Source organism: Pseudonaja textilis, chromosome 1, assembly GCF_049901715.1.
Source record: "Pseudonaja textilis isolate UNSWEBS1 chromosome 1, rPseTex1.2, whole genome shotgun sequence".
NCBI classification, from domain to species: domain Eukaryota; kingdom Metazoa; phylum Chordata; class Lepidosauria; order Squamata; family Elapidae; genus Pseudonaja; species Pseudonaja textilis.
In genome coordinates, this window is record NC_141990.1 from 27,568,806 (window position 1) to 27,590,237 (window position 21,432).

The 21,432-nt window shown below is 33.5% G+C and overlaps 1 protein-coding gene across 2 annotated transcripts in view; it reads left to right on the forward strand.

Annotated features, from left to right (window-relative positions):
* The window catches only part of MSRA (methionine sulfoxide reductase A), a 215,628-nt gene that overhangs the window by 96,065 nt on the left and 98,131 nt on the right, over window positions 1-21,432 (forward strand). For both annotated transcript variants that reach the window (XM_026715937.2, XM_087929969.1), the window contains exon 3: window positions 8,914-9,033. In XM_026715937.2, coding sequence (XP_026571722.1) covers window positions 8,914-9,033 — 120 coding nt within the window. The remainder of the gene's footprint in view (window positions 1-8,913; window positions 9,034-21,432) is intronic.

The following is a 21,432-nucleotide window of genomic DNA, read 5'->3' on the forward strand; positions in this document are numbered from 1 at the left end:
CAACAAAATAAAAGGAGAAAGGATTCTGGCTAGACAAAAAATAAACCTATTGATGCAAGAAGAATGGGAACAAAACATCAGAAAGGTGAGGCAAAATTATTTCGAACATGCAAATAAACCAGGTAGATGATTATCACACAAATTAAAGAAAGAAAAAGAAAGAAGGTCAGTACAACATCTGATAGATGAAAATCACCGGAAAGAAAAGAAAAAAGACATTACAAGGAAATATTTTGCAGACCTATATAGACGGGAAAATATAACAGAAGAAAATATACAATAATATTTAAAAGCTAAAATTTCAGAAGAAAATAAATGTTAAATAGTGAAATAACTCAAATGGAATTAAAAGAGGCGATTCGGAAACAAAAAAACAACAAGACTCCAGGGCCTGATGGACTCCCAGAAGAGCTATATAAAACCCTACAAGAATCACTGGAAACAAGAATGCTAGAAGTATATACAGGTAAAATTCGAAAAATTAGAATATCATGCAAAAGTTCATTTATTTCAATAATGCAACTTAAAAGGTGAAACTAATATATGAGATAGACTCATTACAGGCAAAGCAACATAGTTCAAGCCATGATTTGTCGTAATTGTGATAATTATGGCTTACAGCTCATGAAAACCCCAAATCCACAATCTCAGAAAATTAGAATATTACATGCAATTAATAAAACAAGGATTGTACATAGAACAATATCAGACCTCTGAAAAGTATAAGCATGCATATGTACTCAGTACTTGGTTTGGGCCCCTTTTGCAGCAATTACTGCCTCAATGTGGTGTGGCATGGAAGCTATCAGCCTGTGGCACTGCTGAGGTGTTATGGAAGACCAGGTTGCTTCAATAGCAGCCTTCAGCTCTTCTGCATTGTTCGGGCTCATGTCTCTCATCTTTCTCTTGGCAATGCCCCATAGATTCTCTATGGGGTTCGTGTCAGGTGAGTTTGCTGGCCAATCAAGCACAGTAATCGTATGGTCATTGAACCAGGTTTGGGTGCTTTTGGCAGTGTGGACAGGTGCCAAGTCCTGGAAAATGAAGTCAGCATCCCCATAAAGCTTGTCTGCGGAAGGAAGCATAAAGTGCTCCAAAATCTCCTGGTAGACGGATGCATTGACCCTGGATTTAATGAAGCACAGTGGACCAACACCAGCAGATGACATGGCTCCCCAAATCAACACGGACTGTGGAAACTTCACACTGGACTTCAAGCATCTTGCAGTGTGTGCCTCTCCCTTCTTCCTCCAGACTCTGGGTCCTTAGTTTCTAAATGAGATGCAAAAGTTGCTCTCATCAGAAAAGAGAACTTTGGACCACTGAGCAGAAGACCAGTTCTGTTGTTCTTTAGCCCAAGTAAGATGCTTCTGACGTTGTTTGTTGTTCAGGAGCGGCTTGACAAGAGGAATACGACATTTGAAGCCCATGTCCAGGATCCGTCTATGTGTGGTGGCTCTTGATGCACTGACTCCAGACTCAGTCCACTCCTTGTGAACACTTTTGAATGGCCTTTTCCTGACAATCCTCTCTAGGCTGCGGTCATCCCTGCTGCTTGTGCACCTTTTTCTTCCACACTTTCCCTTCCACATAACTTTCTATTAATGTGCTTCGATAACAGCACTTTGGGAACATCCAACTTCTTTTGCAATTACCTTTTGAGGCTTTCCCTCCTTATGGTGTGTGTCAATGATGGTTTTCTGTACAACTGTCAGGTCAGCAGTCTTTCCCATGATTGTGATTCCTACTGAACCAGACTGAGAGACCATTTAAAGGCTCAGGAACCCTTTGTAGGTGTTATGGCTTAATTAGCTGATTAGAGTGGGACACTTTGAGCCTAAAATATTGAACCTTTTCACAATATTCTAATTTTGTGAGATTGTAGATTTGGGGTTTTCATGAGCTGTAAGCTATAATCATCACAATTATGACAAATCACGGCTTGAACTATCTTGCTTTGCATGTAATGAGTCTATCTCATATATTAGATTCACCTTTTAAGTTGCATTACTGAAATAAATGAACTTTTGCACAATATTCTAATTTTTTGAGTTTCACCTGTAATGAAGCAATGGTGGAAGTGAAACTACCAAAATCATGGGAGGAAGCATATATCACACTAATTCCAAAATAGGGCACAGATCACCAACAGATTCAAAACTACAGACCTATATCATTGTTAAACATTGACTACAAAATATTTACTACTGTTATTGCAGAAAGGTTGAAAAAACTCCTAAACAAAACTATACATCCAGATCAAAATGGATTTTTACCAAACAGGCAGATCAAAAATAATACAAGAACAGTAATAAATATTTTAGAGTATTAACCTGGATTACTTGGAGAATAAAAGAATATTATTAATAGAGGGATATAACCTGCAATGAGGGTGGCATGGATTTTTTTGGGAAGGGATAAGCAAAAGTCATTCTTATTTCCAAAGTCATCAGATCAGAGATGCACTTATTCAGGTGTGGGGGAAAAAAATCATTACAACAAAATACCAATCTGGCTGTCAACGATGGAAGCGATAATATACCCCAATGCAATGGACTTAAACAAAATGAGAAAATATAAGGAATTGATCGACCCACAAGGAAGGCTGAAAACAGCATAAGAACTAAAACAACAAGGTATTGATATTGATTGGTGGCCTATCTACAAATCCAGACAAGATACAAAAAAGACGAAGAATATGGATTTTATAAAGATCAGCAACAATTAGATAAAATAATTCAGGGACTGGAAGAGAAGATGATATCCAAAATATATAACCTACTCTTGAATTTTAAAATGGAGGAAGAAACTGTAAAAGAAACTGATAGTTTGGGTTAAAAATTTGGGATACAACATTAAATTAGAATGTTGGGGAAAAATGTGGGAGGAAAATTATAAATTAAAATTATCACCAGCGTATAAAGAAAATATATATAAAATGTTTTATAGGTGGCACCTACCCCCTGCTAGATTGGCAAAGATTTCCAACTAGAAAACCAGAATGTTGGAAATGCAAAAATAAACAAGGCACTTATTTCCACATGTGATGGACATGCCCTGAAGCTAAAAAATATTGGAATAGGATTAAAAGGTGGATAGAGGAAATAACAAAACAAAAAATTGCATTTAGACCGGAATTGTTTCTATTGGGAATAATAATGGGAGTTTATACTAAGACTGACAAATATATTATTCTACCTATAACAACAGCTGCCAGAATTGTGTATGCACAGTACTGGAAACAGGATAATATACCATCTGAGGAGACTATGATTAGAAAGATTTTGGACTGCGCAGAGATGGACAGGCTGACTTTCGAGTTAAAAGATAAAGATGATTCAGAGTACTATTTGATCTGGGACGCCTGGTATATTTGGCTAAATAATAGATACAAAAGTAACATAGTAACTAATATATGAATAGGAATGTTGATGTAATGTTGTAGAAAGAATTGATTGTTATAAATTATTAGTAAATGTTTAATTTTTTTTTAAGAATATTTTTTATATTACCTAGACAAGACTGAAAGACTCTCCTGAGCATTGGCTGTCAACTATTTTTATGTGCCATCATACTATTTTTGGTGTCATGTGCATTATAGCAATAAGATTATTAATTAACTATTTAGGTTGATAGCTCATGTTATGATCTCTCAGTGTGGTGTGGGAAAGCACAGATTGCTGGAGCAGATTACGAACACCTGTACTGCTTCCTTCCCTCCTATCAGGATGACCCAGCAGCTGCCAATCAAACAGCAGTTAGGTGGGATGGGGGGAAAGAGGAGAGGAGAGGAGGGGTGGTGGTGTTGAGATATTTGCCTGGAACTCTATAGTCTTCTTCCTCCCACAGATCTGGTGTGAACTAAAAGTTTTGCTAGTTATTTCTCTCAGCTGGAGCCAAGAAGTAGAAAAGGAGAACAGTCAAACAAGCCAAGCAGAAAAAAACAAGCAGAAATGCCAAAGAAAAAGTAAAGACTTTGACAGAACAGAAATAAAAAACAAAAACAAAAACAAAAAAGAAAGAAAGTATCAACCCTTCCAGATAAACCAGGCAGGAAACATATCTGGATGAGTATGTTAACAGAATCTTGCAAGTCTGGAAGTACAAACTTCCTGCTACCACTTTTAACTGATTGATCCATTAGGGCAGGTCCTTCTTCAGTTCTAATTCAGAATTATCTGTAATAATTTCCCACCAGTACTTAGAACTGAAGAAGCTTCTTGGATGAGAAGTGAAACATTTTCAAAGCAAAAAAAACCAAGAAAATCCAGTTGTCTTTTGGAAAATCACCTTTGGGACATGGAGACAGAGCACTTGGAAAAAAAGTGATAAAATGGTTGCCAATTTTTTAAAGAAATAGACAATACAATACAATAATGGGAAGAATTATGGTACAAATTTATAAAATTTACCCCACTTTACTATTTAAGGGGAAACTGATAAAAAATGTTTTACACATGGTATACAGCCCCATCAATAGTTGCTAAATCATAAAGTAAAAATTTTGGCAATGCCATGAGACATAAGGAACATTTTATCATATATGGTAAACAAGGAAAAAAAAACCCTCCAAAGTACTTGAAAGAAGTACACATTATTACTGAGAGAATTTTAGAAATCATATTTGAAATGAAACCACTTTTTTTTCTAGTCATAAGTCTTAAATATACTAACAAAAATATCACAATTTATTAAATAAATATTCATAGCTACAGGGATAAACTTAGAACAACATTAGAAAAGAGTTATTAATGATAACTCAGAATTTAAACTTAAATAGATTGAGAACCTAAAATTAGGGAATATAAAATAATGACAAAATTAATACTATGTGTTTGCAGAAGTTTTACCTCATTCAAGCAAGAACGGTTTCCATAATACCACAGCAAGGTAAATTATAGATATTTGGAATATGGCTATTAAGAGGAAAAAGAACTGATGAAAGAACTGAATTCATAAATGTACAAACATTTTAAATGTTTACAATATTATATTGTCAAGTACAACAAAGGGAAAGTTAGAAATTAAATATTTATAATATTTTTAGTAACAATAGTGGAGATTCTGGCACGTAGCTCAAAGATTTAATTCTTTTGTCATATTGTTGAAATAATATAATGTACCTTATTTTTATGGTTAATTTCTTGTGCATAATATATTGAGCACTAAAGAAAAATTGGGTTGAGATGAGCTATAGAAATTGAATAAATAAAGAAAAGCATAAATAAATAAAAAGAGCCAGTTTGGTTTAGTAGTTAAGACACCAACACTAGGAGGCCCTGAGCCTTAGCCATTAAGCCAGCTGGATGATTTTGGGCTACTTACTTTTTCTCATTCCGAGGAAGGAGCAGTTCAAACCACTTACAAAAATGTTGCCAAGTAAAGTGCAGGGAGTTGTTCAGACAGTTGCCTTGAGTCAATTCTCATTCAAAGAGGAAGGAAGGAAGGAAGGAAGGAAGGAAAGAAGGAAGGAAGGAAGGAAGGAAGGAAGGAAGGAAGGAAGGAAGGAAAGGGCAACATGATCATCTAGAAGTTAAAAGGGGAACAATTCTTATATGCCCAAGAAACGCTTCCTATATTGATAATAGTATATACAAAATAAATTCAACCAATAAATAAATAAATAATGACTATTCCAGTTGTGTAATCTATTATTACTGGCTGGTACATCTGTTCCCTTTGAGCGCTGTCTGTTAAACAAGATAGAATTTTGGGCCCAGACATGCATGTCAGCAAGAGAAGACTTTGGAATCCATAGAGAAAATTAACTATGTCATATTTTCTGAGTATCCCAACTTCAAAACCTTTTAATTATAATATTTGTATCTGATAGATAGGGGCAATAATTGACCTAAGATCTAACATTCCTATTCTGGTGAGAGCCTCTATAGTCTATGGTTGCTTTAAATTACGTTGCTCTAAAATATGGACCATATTAAACAAGAAATATAAACATCTGCTTTTCATGAGTTCCAGTTCACATAAGAAGTATGGAAGCATTTAGAATGTATGACACCTTCTACATCCATGAAGATGATTATATGAAAATAACAATTGCTCTAATTTCAATCAATAGGTAAACTGGAAACTGATTGGTTTCAAGATGCAGGACACAATTACACAGTTTTACTTTGTCCTTTTATCCATTGCTAGATTTATTATGGTTGTGTAATTATTTTTAGACTGTAGTAAAATTTTCTTTTTAGTACTTTTATACTAGTAACATAGATAACAGCTGGTCAGACCCCTTTAGTTTGAAGTTGGTTTCTAAAGATTCAAAGGAACTCCATACCTTTGTGATCTATTTGATGGCAGTTTTAGCTTTACTCTATTAAATGTGTTTCTAAATGAATGTTGAAAATGATAGGAGGTAGCAGTGATGTTCTACATTTCTCGATAGGACTTGGATTAAAACATTTCAGATAAAAAGAACTGTCTAGAATTGGGGAATAAAAAAAAAGATAGGTAGCATCCTGTATTTCACATGAGAAAACTTCCTCCATTGCCAATGAAATTTAAGAGCTCAACTTTAAGATGTTTTTGCACTTTGATATTGGCAATGAAAATAGGAAGGTGTGAAGTTGCCTCACATTAATTGAAAATAATGGTCTACATGTAAACTAAATTTTGTTCAATATTTATACACATACAGAAGACACAGTTTCCTATATTTATCACTGCAAGAATTTTTGGTAAGTGATCCCTTTTATGTAAACGGGATGAGTGATTTATTTTTGTCTAGGAATCATAGTGTTGTTATTTTAATTTTTTTTATTCTTATAGCTGCAGGCATCATGGTCTGCAGGAATCCTCCTGCCAGTTACTGTTGGCATAAGAGTGGATGGGATTGAAATTTTCCCTTTTTTATTATTATTAGGCGAGAGGAATAGAAAAAAAGTGCTTTAAAGTCTGAGGAATAATGCACTTGTTTTTTTTTATTTGCATTGTAAAAAAGAAATTATGCCATTTTGCTGTCATATTTCAGTGGCCCAATCTTGGGAGACTTTGTGGTCTGCAAAAATAGGATTTACTAACAGTTGACCCATCAAAGCGTTAATTGCCAAGAAACATATGAGCTTGATAACAATTATACTAAATGAAAACATAATTCTGTTTTAACAATGCAAATGTCAATACATTGGTTTTTAGTTCCTTGGGACAGTTTCTCGTTTGATCCACAAATCCACAAAGAAAATGCAGTCCCTTCAATTCCAACTGCAAATTTTTTATACTACTATGCTTTAATGCCGTTTGGTTATCCCAAAGAATTCTTCACTTCCCAGTTTTTAAGGTGTTCTCAAGACTTTAGGGAGAAAGGATATCTTGCAAAATGTTGAAATAAGATTTGTTTAGAACAACATTCAAGATAATTTTAATGGCTAGTGAATGAAGCTGTTTTTGAGATGTTTTATGAATTTTCCTAGGTATATATTTTCTAGCCCAAAAATGTTAATATCTGTCAAAGCAACATGGATTCTTATCCCTGCTTGCTGTTAATTTAGTTCCATTTGAGAGATTTCAATTTCATAGGATGATTTCTGAGGCTACAAGGTCATTTATATGGAGGTTTTTTGCCAACTTTATTCACATCAGTGAATAAATACTTCATTTTTGTATGCACTTTATGTATTATTTGCATATATGAATTGACTAGGCTGAGGGGGCTTTTCCCACCTCCTTCCTGCATGATCTCTAATTTAGTTAATTATTGTTCTGCCACCTCTAAATATTGCAGATGCCAGGAAGCAGAACATTAAATGAATGTTTGCCATTAATACAAATTACTGTGCTTTGACAGTTTGCTAATCAACTGAAAGAAAATTATGCTGTAAAAATATGTATGATTGCCTTTTAACCTATCCTAAAGCTCTTACATGGATGTAGTCTTTTCACTAGAGGTTCTGTATTCTGTAAGCAACTTTGATAAAGTGCAGCATCTAAAACTAGGGAGCATCAGCACTTTTAATATTTGAGTTTATGAAAAGCATTTTAATTTTTTTCTATTTAATTAGCTTTATATTTCAATCCAGATATTAAATTTAAATATGGACTTGTCAAATTACTAAGTTGATAATGGAATAAACTAATTTCATTTCATGTCAGTATATTAGATAGTAAGTTAACCACAGGTACAACATCTAGGTTAATGCTGATCAATGTTGTTTAATTGTCATGTCTTTAACTAGCCTAAGGTATTTTTGTTAAACACTAACTTACTTAAGATCATGAGCTTTTGTGAATTACAAAGGAAAGAGTGAGTTTGTCAGGCAATAAAAAAGAGGAAAAGACATCTTCCTGAATTTATTGATGCTTTTTTCAGAACAAGAGTTTTGGAACAAATTATTTGGTGTTCAAAGGACATTTTCATCTGCTTCATGCAGATCAAGATATTATTTTTTATTGAAACCTTTGAAATTCCTTACTGGTAACATTTTAATTAAATTGGAAGGGAAATCCAAATATCATTGTTTCTCTAAAACAGGGTCTACAGTTAAATTGTCATAAATGTTTTAAGATAGCTTGTTCAAGTAAACGCAAGGAGAGCACACATACCTTTCAATACACTGATATGAAAATCTCTAGTGAGACCAAATGAAAAGTATCATGGTATGCTATTAAGAATAAATACATTATTATGATATCAATTATATATTTGATTTATGTTGTTTGTATCTAATGGTTTATGTTGATTGCTTTATTTAGTATCCTATGACTATAACTGAGTGTTGTATATTATGATTTATGATTATGATCATGATTTATCACTTGTTGCATATATACTGACAGCTTATGCACGGGAGACAAATTCCTTGTGTATACAATCACACTGGGCCAATAAAGAATTCTCTTTTATTCTATATGTAATGTAAACAACAGCTTCATTAGTATTATAATTGCTTATGCTTATTGCAGGGATGGGCTGTTTCTGGGGGGCAGAGAAAAAATTTTGGAAGCAGAAAGGAGTCTACTCTACTCAAGTAGGTTATGCAGGAGGATATACCCCAAATCCCACGTATGAAGAAGTCTGTTCAGGTAAGGTTCATATTTTTATGGATTAGATATCTCTTATTGACAAAATTAATGGAAGAAATAAATATTCAGGAAATCAAGAAATAAAATAACATGCAAGAGAAATCTATGCAGCTGAAGTTATTCGCATATAAATTTATAAAATTGTTTTATACAAATTTATTTGTCTAGCTTCATTCTTCCTACTCTGTAAAACTTTGACAGTCCTACAGGTCAATATAGTTGACTGAATCAGTATCCTTCTTCCTTATGCTAACTATATTATTTTTAATATCCAGCATAGCAGGATTGTACATAGTATACATTCAGTCATCATAATTGAATGTATGGATGATCTTGGGGAAAGAGGGGAAGTGATACTGTCTAGGGACCAAACAGGCGAGAGAGGCAGGAGCCCTCAGTGGCTTTAATGCAACTTTCAGGGGAAAAAAATGGGAAGGACCCACCCTAATGGATCCAGCAGATAAAAATGGTATTGGGATATTTGTGCCTACAGATTTGCAAGATTCTGTTAATGTAACCTTACAATAAACTGGAATTTGTTCATCCAGTCCTGTTTCCTGCCTGGTTTACCTGGGAGGACTGACAATCATTGCCCATTATTTTTGTTGTTGAGGATTGTACATTAGCATATTTTTCAAGAATAGAATGAAGGAAAGAAAAAAAGAAAGAAATATTGTGTGAAAAATATTTTTAAATGGACAACGTAAATACCTAAATAAATTTGAAAAAACAATATATAGTGCAATAAAAATAAAAACAACAACCAAGCACAAACTTCCCACCATTCCATTTAAAAAACTTACTTTTTAAATTGAATTGGGCTTTCTTATTTATTTGTTTGAATTTATATGGCCTCCCATCTCAACATTATGACACTGCCGAACAGCAAACAGTTAAAAAAATAGCATAACAGCAACATAAAAATAAATATATAATTAGCATCTGGGATAAAAACCACAAACAATCATCAGAATAATTATCTCATGGTCTCTCCTATAAGTTCTGATCCCAAAATAGCCACTAGTTTTAAAGAAACAAAAGTATTAGGACCACAGATGGTGCAAATTTTGGAAACATAGTTTGATTTATGGTCCTTGAAACAATGTTATTTCTCCTTTGAAATGAATTAATCTTGTACCCATTGAAATAGATTTTTTTCTTTAAGATTCCTTTGATTTACATCCATTTTAAATAAATCTATTGTTCCTTTGAAGCAATTGCTTTCCTTGCCCTCATGCCATCACTTGCAAGTAGTTATCCAAATGTTGTTTCCTAATAATAATCAGGATCTTAAAATCATAATACATTCCTTCACCTGGTGTATTAAGCTGCATCCCTTGGTTTTTCCTGTTTCCTTGAAAGCAAAAGCGAGATTATGATCTAGATTTGCTGTTTTGTGCTTGTATGCTTCATTTCGTCTAAGCAAGTTTCTGTACAATTAAGAATAAAGGAATTTTATATTCATTATGATTGCTCTTTTTGCTCTTTTAACAGCCTTCTAAGTTCACTTCCTCTCCCCATGAAAATAAAACTGATGGTAATATCTGCAATACCACTTGTTAGTCAGAATGTGATTTCTTTGTGGATTCTTTGATGATGATGATGCAACATTATATACCCTAATTCAGTACTTTCTGCAGATCCTAACTATCTTTGTAGGTATTATAATCAGTTACACCAACAGTATTTGCATTAATGCAGTAGTGTGATGTAAAAACTGGATTTTAGAAGTCTGTGGAATATTTAGAATCTGGTGTCCAATTCAGCTTGCTCCTGGCCACAGAGTAGCAAGGGACTTCATAATATAAACTTGCAGCTCATGCAGCATAGCCATTTGGAGCAACCGAGTATTGCAGAATGTGTCTTATCTCATGATGAGATATTTTAGCAGAATGTAGAAGCAAACCTTTGTGAATTATGTATTATGCTTTTAAGAATGATTATCATCACCTTTTATGTTAGCAAATACAAACCATGTTGCTCTGAGCTCAGGGGTGGGATTCTACAGGTTTGCACCTATTCTCTAGAACTGGTTGTTAACATTCTAAGCAGTTTGGAGAACCAGTTGTTAGAAGAAATTACTGGCTTAATCCTGTAAGGAAGGCATGAAGGAAACATTCTGGTGTTGCTTACAGAAACTGCCTTTCCATTAACCTTTATTACATGGTTGGCAGGACTAGACTTCCTGTCTCTGGAACTTTTCTGGAGTTTTTTCCCCCTCCTTTCCTGGTACTTTGCTTGTGTGGAATGGCCAAAGTTACAATGGCACTGAAAAAAGTGACTTATGACTATTTTTCACACTTATGACTGTTGCAGCATCCCCATAGTCAAGCGAGGCTAGGGGAGGAGATGCATGCCTTAATGTGAGTGATGTTGAGTTGGCCACACCCAGCCAGTCACATGACCACCAAACCAGGCCCACCAACTAAGCCACGCCCACAGAACTGGTTGTTAAAAAAATTGAATCCCACCCCTGTTTGAACTAAAACAGTAATCAAATTGCTCTGACTTTTGAAGATAAGTACCCTGATAGAAAATTATTTTTATATCTCTGTAAATTGTCTTACAGATGCATGTTTGAAAAGATATTTGTACTGGATAAATGTTTTGGGTTATTTCCAGTGCCTTTGACTCAATAGACAAATACACAGTTTTGGCTAGTATTATGTAAAATTCATGATGTTCATTCATTATGAAATATCTCTTTATAGTTTGCTTACAGATGTTCAGAACAACTTTTTATTTATCAGTATATTTAAAAGTGTTCTTAGATCAGCACATATACAGTGGAACTGAGGACTGATGGAAAGAAAAACTGGTTGATTCAACAGCTGCTTGGAGTTATTAGCCTGTCTTTATCCCATGTAGTTTGCTTAAGATCAAAATATTTTTACATTATATTTCTGATTCAAAATATATAACCAAATAATTATCTGAAATTTTGGGTAGCCATTTAGAATTTAATTATATGGAGGAGTATGAGTTTTGAACATTATTTCTTATTTAGATACAGTACCCTAAAAATCATTTAGTTTGTATTTGAGCACCCTGTAATGTTTTTTTCCTCAGCAGCTATCAGTTTGTTTTTTAATATGTGTGAATGGTTTTTGAAAATTAATGGCAATTTAAATGCCTGTTTTTAGATTTGTTGCCATGATACCCCCAGTTTTGTTTAAGTAATTATGGTTGTTTCAGAATTTGCTTTTTAAAAAAGTTTCCTTCAATTTTAGAATTTTGAGACAGCTGAGAAGTGATTCTTTACTATTATATTATTATTTCATGCCCACTTCTATCCTGTTTGTTGTCTGAGAGTTTGTTGATTGTTGTTCATTTATTAAAAATGTATATTCTGAGTTCTATTTTATTCAGCATGTAACACTAAAAACAAAAAGCAATAAAATTATAGGAAAAATACATTAAACTCCATGTCTATGGAGTTCAGCACTGGGTAGGGGATTGGAATTGGTGGCCCCATGATTCTATGATTCTGTATCACTTGTCTTTTTTCTAAAGAAAATACATAGCAATCTTTTGTTAATTATGTCTTTCCGAACATACTTCAGAAAAAGAGATGCTCAAATATCCAACTATCAAATGTAGATATAGCTAGAAGGGGAAGAAAGATAATTGTCCTATTAATATAACTGAGATATTATTTTACCTTGACAGATGTTCCTAGATTTTTAAGATGTTTTAGCTGCAAAATAAAACTATAAACATTTTCCCTGTTTTCTGGCACTACTAATGATGCCTACGGATGTGAGAACAAACTCTGAGGATTACAGGTCTGAAGTCTTCCAAGAGTGTAACAGTTGAGCATACTTTTTTTTGTTGAAGTATATTTTTCCATTGTGAAGGAAAGGATTTCTGTTAGATTTGTGATTATTTGTCTTACAGCTTCTCTTAAAAGAACAAGATGCAAGGATTTTAATATAGAAAGTTTCTGTATAGAGTGCAGCCTTCCTCATTCCAAAATCTTCTGCTTGTTTGGCTATATCATTTTTCACTTCCCTATGGTTGACAGTTGACATGGGCTGAAAGAGAGACAGGTCAGTTTGTCGAAGTAATCCCTATGCTTTGAAAGAATCTTAGGTGGCACAGTATAGAATGATAGCAATTCTCATTTTCCATTGTTTTATTGTTGTAAATAAGGGAAATGGTTCAATAAGAAAGCATTCACTGCTAATAGTTTCTATCCTGAACACTTTGATTCCTTGGAAACATTCTTTTGATTCCTTGGAAATATTTTTTTTTTAAGTTTAGTAAGAGGACAGAAGCTTTGAAAGATAACTTGTTTAATTCTTTTTGTCATTGCTCTATAATATGTTCTGTCGGCATAGAATAAATATGGTTCCATTCACCTGAGACAATTTTGAGCCCCTAATCATTAACATTGTCTCCCTAGAATTGGGGTGGATAGTTATCAGGCTTAAAGGGGGAGATGATTTCTATACTAGATAGATCAGACTCAAGTAGAAAATGAAGGTTTATATCATGCTTAAGATCTTTCTGAACTGATTTTTAACCTGAGAATTTGTAATCAGTCACAGATTTGTCCTTGGTTTCCCTTAAGTACATGTTTTCAGCAATCTATTTGGATTGTACAGAAACATTTGTGGATATAATGCAAACCATCCAGAGATTTCTGCTGCTATTTTCTGCCACTATTTCCCTAAACTTTGGGCAATTTGTAAGTTCCTTAGCAATATGAGTCTAGATGATGATACCAGGACTAAAATCCTGATGCTGCTCTCTGAGTAAATGATATGCTTTATTTATTAATTGAATTTTAGGCTGCTAATTATTTTGCTTGCCTAGCCATTTTAATCCGAATATAGTTTTTTTTTTAATTTTCCATTGAACATGGCAGTGGATTTTAACAAATATGCCTATTTTCTATGGAGATGAATAAAAAGAATAGGTATGGTCCATTAACCAAATGTCCTGGTATATCCTAAATGTTAGTACTGAAAGAAAAAATGACCAGTGCTGAGCATCTTGAATGATCAATACTACTATTAAATGCAAATGTACAAAGGGCCACAGTTGATATAGATTGCTTACATCTTTCTCATTATTTGTAGTGTTTTGTTTAGTTTGGTTAAATTAATACTTTGTTTTCTCCCTCATCCTCTCCTATCTCAAAGTCAAAGTTCAGGTTCCTTTAATGACCCATCAGAAAGGAGCAATAATAATAACAATAATGATGTTTATAGGACAGATCCTATTTCCCTGAAATCATGATATTCCAGTAATTACTGTTTATAATATTATATCCACCATTTATATACCACTATTCCCAAAGAACAAAAGCTCCATATGGCTGAATCCTTTCCCCCCTTAAGATAATGATTTTCAAATTGTAAAGAATTCAGAGTCTTTTTCTTTCAATTTCATTGTTAGCATTTGGAACAATTGGTATAAATGGCTAACAAACAGAACCAAGAAGTGAGGCAAAAATGTTAATTGAAACAATCCTTAAGAAAGTAAAATAAAATTTTGTAAATTATATAAAGATATAAGAATAGTAATTATAGCTAACGATATTATTTAGTAGTAGACAAATGTAATATAATGTATGATGATATTCAAACCAAAAGCCAAGAACATTGTTGATACTATGATGTTTTATGATGTAAAAAAAGAAAATTAATAAAAATATATTTAAAAAAAGGATAATGATTTTCAGGTGTTATTTTCAAATTAGGGGGTCTTCATAGTGTAATTTGTGTTTATCCTGGTTTCATGAACTAAAGTAAATAAGAAAGACAAACTCTATGTTGAATTCTTGGGGTTTCAAACATCTTTTTCTGTATATATGTTGAAGAAATCATAAGTTCCTAAACATAATGCATATGTTTAGATTATGAAAAGTAAACCTGTTCCCTTATGTTTTATTTTATTTCATGAAACATAATTTTAAAAACTCCATACGCCAGCATTATTTGCAAAGTTTATGTATGAGCTTCTTTTGTTAACTTTCAGTTCCCCTTCATAACAGGCTGAGGGAAGTCCAGCAAGATAGAACTTAACTGCTATGGAAAGCACTATCTTATTCAAGATATTATGTGGTCGGCAAATGACTTACTATTGGCAACCATTGCCAACTCTGGTCAGATACTGGATTTTTTTGCCCATCTACTCATGGGCAAGTATGTACAGACTTATGCAAGTAGTACAGAATAGTACTAGTAGTAGTACTGCTAGTAGTACAGAATAAAGCACAAGCCAACAAGCTATTTATATATTTATAAAATTTGTTTGCCACCCATTTCATCACAAAACAAAAACAAACAAAAATCCGTTCCTATAAGTTTTATTTCTTTGTATTGTATTTCCCAGTTGGCTTAAGACAGTTTTTGCTCACTGAAATGGTAAAATAAGAAATTAATTGTCTTCCCTTTCCAAAGAAGTATCAAATGTTAATTGTGGCTGAAAAGCCTTCCAATGATTCTGTTCTAATATCACATTTCCATAAAGTATATACAGCTGAACTTTCTGAACTGAACAGAATGTATTGTATCAGTCTGACAAGTTTTGTGTCTAATCTCATATTTGTATGTAAAATTATCATAGGCAAACAAAGAGCCATCTTTTGGTTTCAGGCTTCTGTATGTAGGTTAGCATAGGTTTTATATGTCTCAAGAACTTCAGCTGTTTATAGATCTGAGCAGAACTAGGACAGATTAAAAGATATAGAAGGGTGAGACATCACGACAAACTCAGATGCTAACCTTTCACCATATGTATTTCAAATTCTAACAAAACTATTGCATGATCTAGCTGAGATAAAGGCTCATTCATTACTGTTTTTTACAATGTGATATGCATATTTGTCTGTACATTTTCTCCCCAGAGGATTAGCTGCCTTACATAGAAAATAAATACAGAAATTAACATACATACAACTGTAGATTTTATTAATAATATATTGATCTGAAACTTAAAGAAACTCGCATTAAAACTGAATTTAAATTTGGACTAAGATCCATATATTAAAGAAAGAATTAATTTAAAATGCACATTTTAAATAATACTCAGCATGACTTTTCAATAAGTACCATGTTGCATGGATAATGCCTGAAGTTGAAATTTTAACAAATCTGGAAATCTGGATATTTCTTTTATTCTAGAACTTCAAAGTGAGTATTATCTGTGAGCAAGTGTGCACAATGAGCAAGAATAGTCATTGTATTTATAGTAGTCTCTTTTTAAATAATATATTTAAATAATATATGGATGTATTACATGGTAGCAGCTGTTAGATTTTTAGGGATGATCCTTAAGTATGGAGGGTATTCATTCAATACATTTCAGTAAATTAATCATTCCCCATTCATTTAACTGTGGAGATATGCTCACAGGGCAATGGATTGCCTATTAGTTATTGTAACTCTTTGCTTTTGTCTCAGGTTCTGAAATTTCGTTTGCGTCCTGCAACCTTCTATTTTCTCTCCTCTTAAAGAACTAGCTATTCTTCCTACTGTATAATGATTTAAATTGGACCTGATGCTGCCTTTTATATTGTTTTACCTGTATTAGAAACATAGCTCATGTGGAGTTAGAAAGGGATACTTAGTCCATTGAGTCTAAACCGCCATCTTGTAGTACCAGAATGTTCACATTGAACTGGAATTTGTTTTCCTGTAATTTGAATGCAACATTTTATGTCCTGAACTTCAGAACAATGAACAAAGTTCCTCACTAACTTTGCATTTCATTCTATTTGAAGAGTACTATTCAATTCTTCACATCCACAATATTTTCTTTTCAAAGTTATACTCTGAGAGCTAATGGGATATAGTGATTACACCGATGAACTACTATGAGGAAACCCAGATTTTAATCTATGCCCCCCCCCATCCAGTCATGACTGGTTCTCAGAGGCTCCCTTGACAAGTCCCTGCAGTTTTCTTGACAAGATTTTTCAGAATTGATTGGGCATTGCCTCCTTCCTAAGGCTGAGAGAAAGTGACTAGTCCAAGATCACCCAAGTGGCTTTGTGTAGGCAAAACTAGAAGTCCCAGTCTCCTGGTTTCTAGCTTTAATTGTTCCATCAAACTGGTCCCCAGTCTGCCATAGATATTCCCTGAGTAAATTTTTGCCCATTAATATCTCTCAGCCCTATATAAGGTTGCTTTTTCTGGAGTTAAAAAGAAGGGAGACACCTTCATGTGAGTCATCTTGATTTCTGCAGGAAATATAAATATAAATCGAATATAAATCGAAATGACAAAGATGATGATCATCATTACAGTGTCCCTTCAATTTTTCCCCCCATAGGATTTAATTTCTGATTCCTGATAATTTTTATTGCTCCTCTCTGACACTTTTGTTTGTCTGAATTCTGCTGAAGTTTTAAGAGATTATAAGGAGGCCTGAAGTCTTCTGATCTTCACACAATCATATTTGGAGGCACTGTACATCACTCTGTTTGTGAAAGCTAATCGGTTTTGCACCTTACTCCTTTTGCTCTGGAATTAGTGCATAGTATAATACATTCAGATAGCCCCATAGTAAACATCTTGATTCTTTTTACAAGAATTATTGTAATTTTTTTTGCAAGAAACATTATTACTGAGCAAATGAACATGTAGGAAAAGCTTCATGTCCTAAGAAATCCTTTTGCAAGGGACCAACATATCATTTTTCTCATCACCACTGAAGTGATGAGTGGTGCTACCCCTTGGTTGTCAATTAGCTCACACATCCTGCATGATTGGTTGCCTGAGTCACAAAGGTTTGATTCACAGCAGTTTTTGCTGTCTTGTTTTAAACAAAACAATAACAAAATCCATCCTTTTGATGAACAGATGCAGAAGCAGACCTTTGTCCAATTCTTTTCCCTGTACCACTGTAGACTTTGCACTTCAAAAATAAGAGCAGCTGTTTCCCCATGAGCATTTAATTTCCTTTTTTGTCCCCAATCACTAGTGGCCTTGATCCCACGAGAGAAAATTAATATGGACGAAGGCAGTGAATTAAATTCATACCTAGTGATGTTTCTAGTTTAGAACCTTTCTAAACTGTGAATGTGAAAATACAGTGAATATGGCGTTCCAAAGAGACAAGCAATCACCGTTGAAGATGATGCCCTTTGCCTTGTGTTCACAAAAATGTAAGATCATAGCAGGGTGTGTGAAGCAATCTTCTATTCAAGAAAAGGGGCCGGATAAATAGTAAACAGTTTATCAAAGCCAGATTTAATTAATTCCCTATATAGTTCAAAACTAACTTAGTCTTATTGGTCCCTTACAGCATAATTAATCATCAGTAATAATTTATTTTATGTGGAGTCCTGAAGTTAAATATGAGCATAGCAATTCATTAAGAAAGGGATAGGAATTAATGACTTCTAAAAGGTTTATCACAAAAAAACCCAGGAAAGATTTATTTAAAGGCTTAATGATTGATGTATATAGTATTTTATCTGTTAAACTTGGGAGTTTAAATTTGTGCTGAGTCCCAACAGAAATACCGAAGCTGCTGTTTGATCATTTGCTAGTGATTAACAATCTTTGAGGGGAAAAGATGTAAGATATAATTTTTCATTTATATTCTTGATAAGATTCTAGTCCTCAGTGAGCAGGAAATCCTACAGCAAGAATTAGGACTACATTTTATCTTTGTACATATTAATGAGTGCTTTGATTTATGATAACTTTGAAATTGTTATACTATGAAAGAACACAAATTCATTTTCTGATCAATGATCCTTATGCAGCCAAACATGCATTACAGATCTGCAACAAGGTAAGGGCTTGAAAAGTATAGACACATTTTGAAAAAAATAATTATAAGTAATTTATATAATTTATAAATAATTATGAGGGAAGCCAACCAAACTCATTTTGGCGAGTGAGATCAGGAGCATATAAATTTAATAAATAAATACATAAGGAAAAAGGAAGCCCCCAAACAGGCAATTAGAGTTAAGCATATTCTTCAATCAATAAATCCTGATCAATTATTGACAGTGGAAGGTAGAAGAAGGAATTAAATTAGAATATGGTAGAATATCTTGGAAGAGGGCATGACTAGCTAGAACTCTAAAGAGGAGAATTTCATGTTGCTATATGCAGATTTTCATGCAGATTTTTTTGGGGGGGGGGGAGGAACATGAGATTCACAAAGTGAGGTAAATGAAAGGACTATGTTTAGAGGAAAGCCCAAAATTGTAAATTGTTAAATAGATGTTATAAAGCCTAAAGCATCCATTTTGCCTCTAAAATCTCAACAAACATCCTCAGATGCCAAAGACTTAAATGTTTAACTTCAAGAGATATTGGAAAATCACAAATAGTTCTCCAGCCATTTTTTGTACCAATCTATAATAACATGTATGATAAGTATCACTCTGATAAGTTTGCATATTATCTGCACATGAAATGAAACTGATATGTATTCATGGTTATGCTTTGTGTGGATGTTACATTACTGGGTCAGTTTTTCCTCTACTTTAGGAAGCTTTCTGATATTTAGCACAAACACAACCACTGGCAAATTGAAATTTTTCTTTGTCTTATTAAAATAGACTAAGGATATTACATATTATAAGTGTGAAGTTAAAGATGTATTTTCAATAGGGGCTTAAACAGGAAGGCCAGAACTAAGCTGAAAAAAAGATAATAAGTGGGGAAAAAAAACTAAGAGAAAAATTGAGAGTGCTAATTGAGGAGGGAATTTCCACCTAAATTATTGGGAGGAGAAATTCCATCAAGCCCTGACTCTGCCAAATTTAGTCAGATATGTTCTGCTCTATAGTATTTTAAAATAAGTAAATTATGACATAAAAATAAAAAGTACTTGGATATGGATTTTCTAATGTATTGATATTGTGCCATTGATAATGTACTATGTTGACTTTTAGTTTTTCTCTATGATGGCCTGTCCCTAACCTTGCGTTTAACTCAAACATTGCTGAAAAAGGAAATGGATGCCGCTTAAATAGAACCCATGGTTATGACCATATATTTATGCACATTCCCAACATTTTCTTAGCAGTGTATACAATTATTACATTCATTTTCCTCATTTTAGTTTAGTTTACTTTATTGTTATTGCACCTCATACAACAAAATTAAATACCATCTTCAGTGTATATTATGACTATGAAAATAAACACAAACACACATCCTTCATATTCTATACATAGAATTGAAAACCTGTGATATTGCATTAATATTGCACCATACAGTAGAATTCAATAGAGTTACTACCCTAAGATAGAAGCTGTTTTTCAGCCTATTTGTCCTTGTGTTTATTATCCTGTACTGTCTGCCAGATGGTAATAGTTGAAAAAAAGGGTGCCCAGGATGAGATAGATCTTTGAGAATGTTTTGAACTTTCTTTAGGCAGCAGGAGCTATAAAGCTCTTCCAAAGAGGGGAGAGGGCAACCAGTGATCTTCTGGGCAATGATGTTAACCCTCTGGAGTGCTGTCCTATCTGCCACTGTGCAATTGGCAAACCATACACAGGTGCTGTAAGTTAAGATACTCTCTATGGTGCAGTGGTAGAAGGTCACCAGCAGTTTTTCATTCAGTTGTTGTTTGGTTATGGAAATGGATGTCACTTAAATAGAACCCATGCCAAAATTGAATTGAATTAATTGAATATTTTTGTTTTGCTTCCCTGCTCCCTATTTAGACTATTTGTTGGATAGTGTTTATTTCTATTGATATGCTGAAAGTTACATTTAATATGAAAAAAGTGGTGTGCCCACCAACAATAAGGTGTTCTGCAACATTTCAGAACTAATTTTTTATTATGCTCTTAGTGGTTACTTCATCAAATACTCCAAAGGTGTATCAAATACTCCAAAGCTGTAAACCAGATGAAGGTTTCATTTTACAAGAGTCCTACTTCATTTATTTTTTTAGATGGTGGGAAGCATCGTCATACAATGCAATCTAGAAGCAAAAATAAAATAGGTATACTGTTATTTTGATTTATAGTGTTAGGAGCTATTACTATGAAAGTACCTGAAAAAAATGCATATACATAAAATATGTAACACTGTATCTATACAAACATTATTACATTTGGAATTCACATTATATCACATTTTGCAGGGTTAGCTCAAAAGTTTACCCATTGTTTCTAATTCAGTCAACATTTTTTGAGACATTCCTGAACGAATTTTTTGTATCTGTTTCTGGCTATGAAGTTCTAATTCTTTTCAGAACTTTTGTATTTAATTGTTGTTTCATCAAATATGACCTCTAAAATAAACACATTGAATAGTTCCAACACATGAAGTCTGTGGTTTTACTATAACTTTTCTGATCTCTGATCAGATGCCCAATTCCTATAATTTTCAGTTTGAATATGACTTAATATTTCGCAAATCTGTGGAAGAAGGTTGTACATTTTAGAGTGTGAGTACAACAAATAGTACA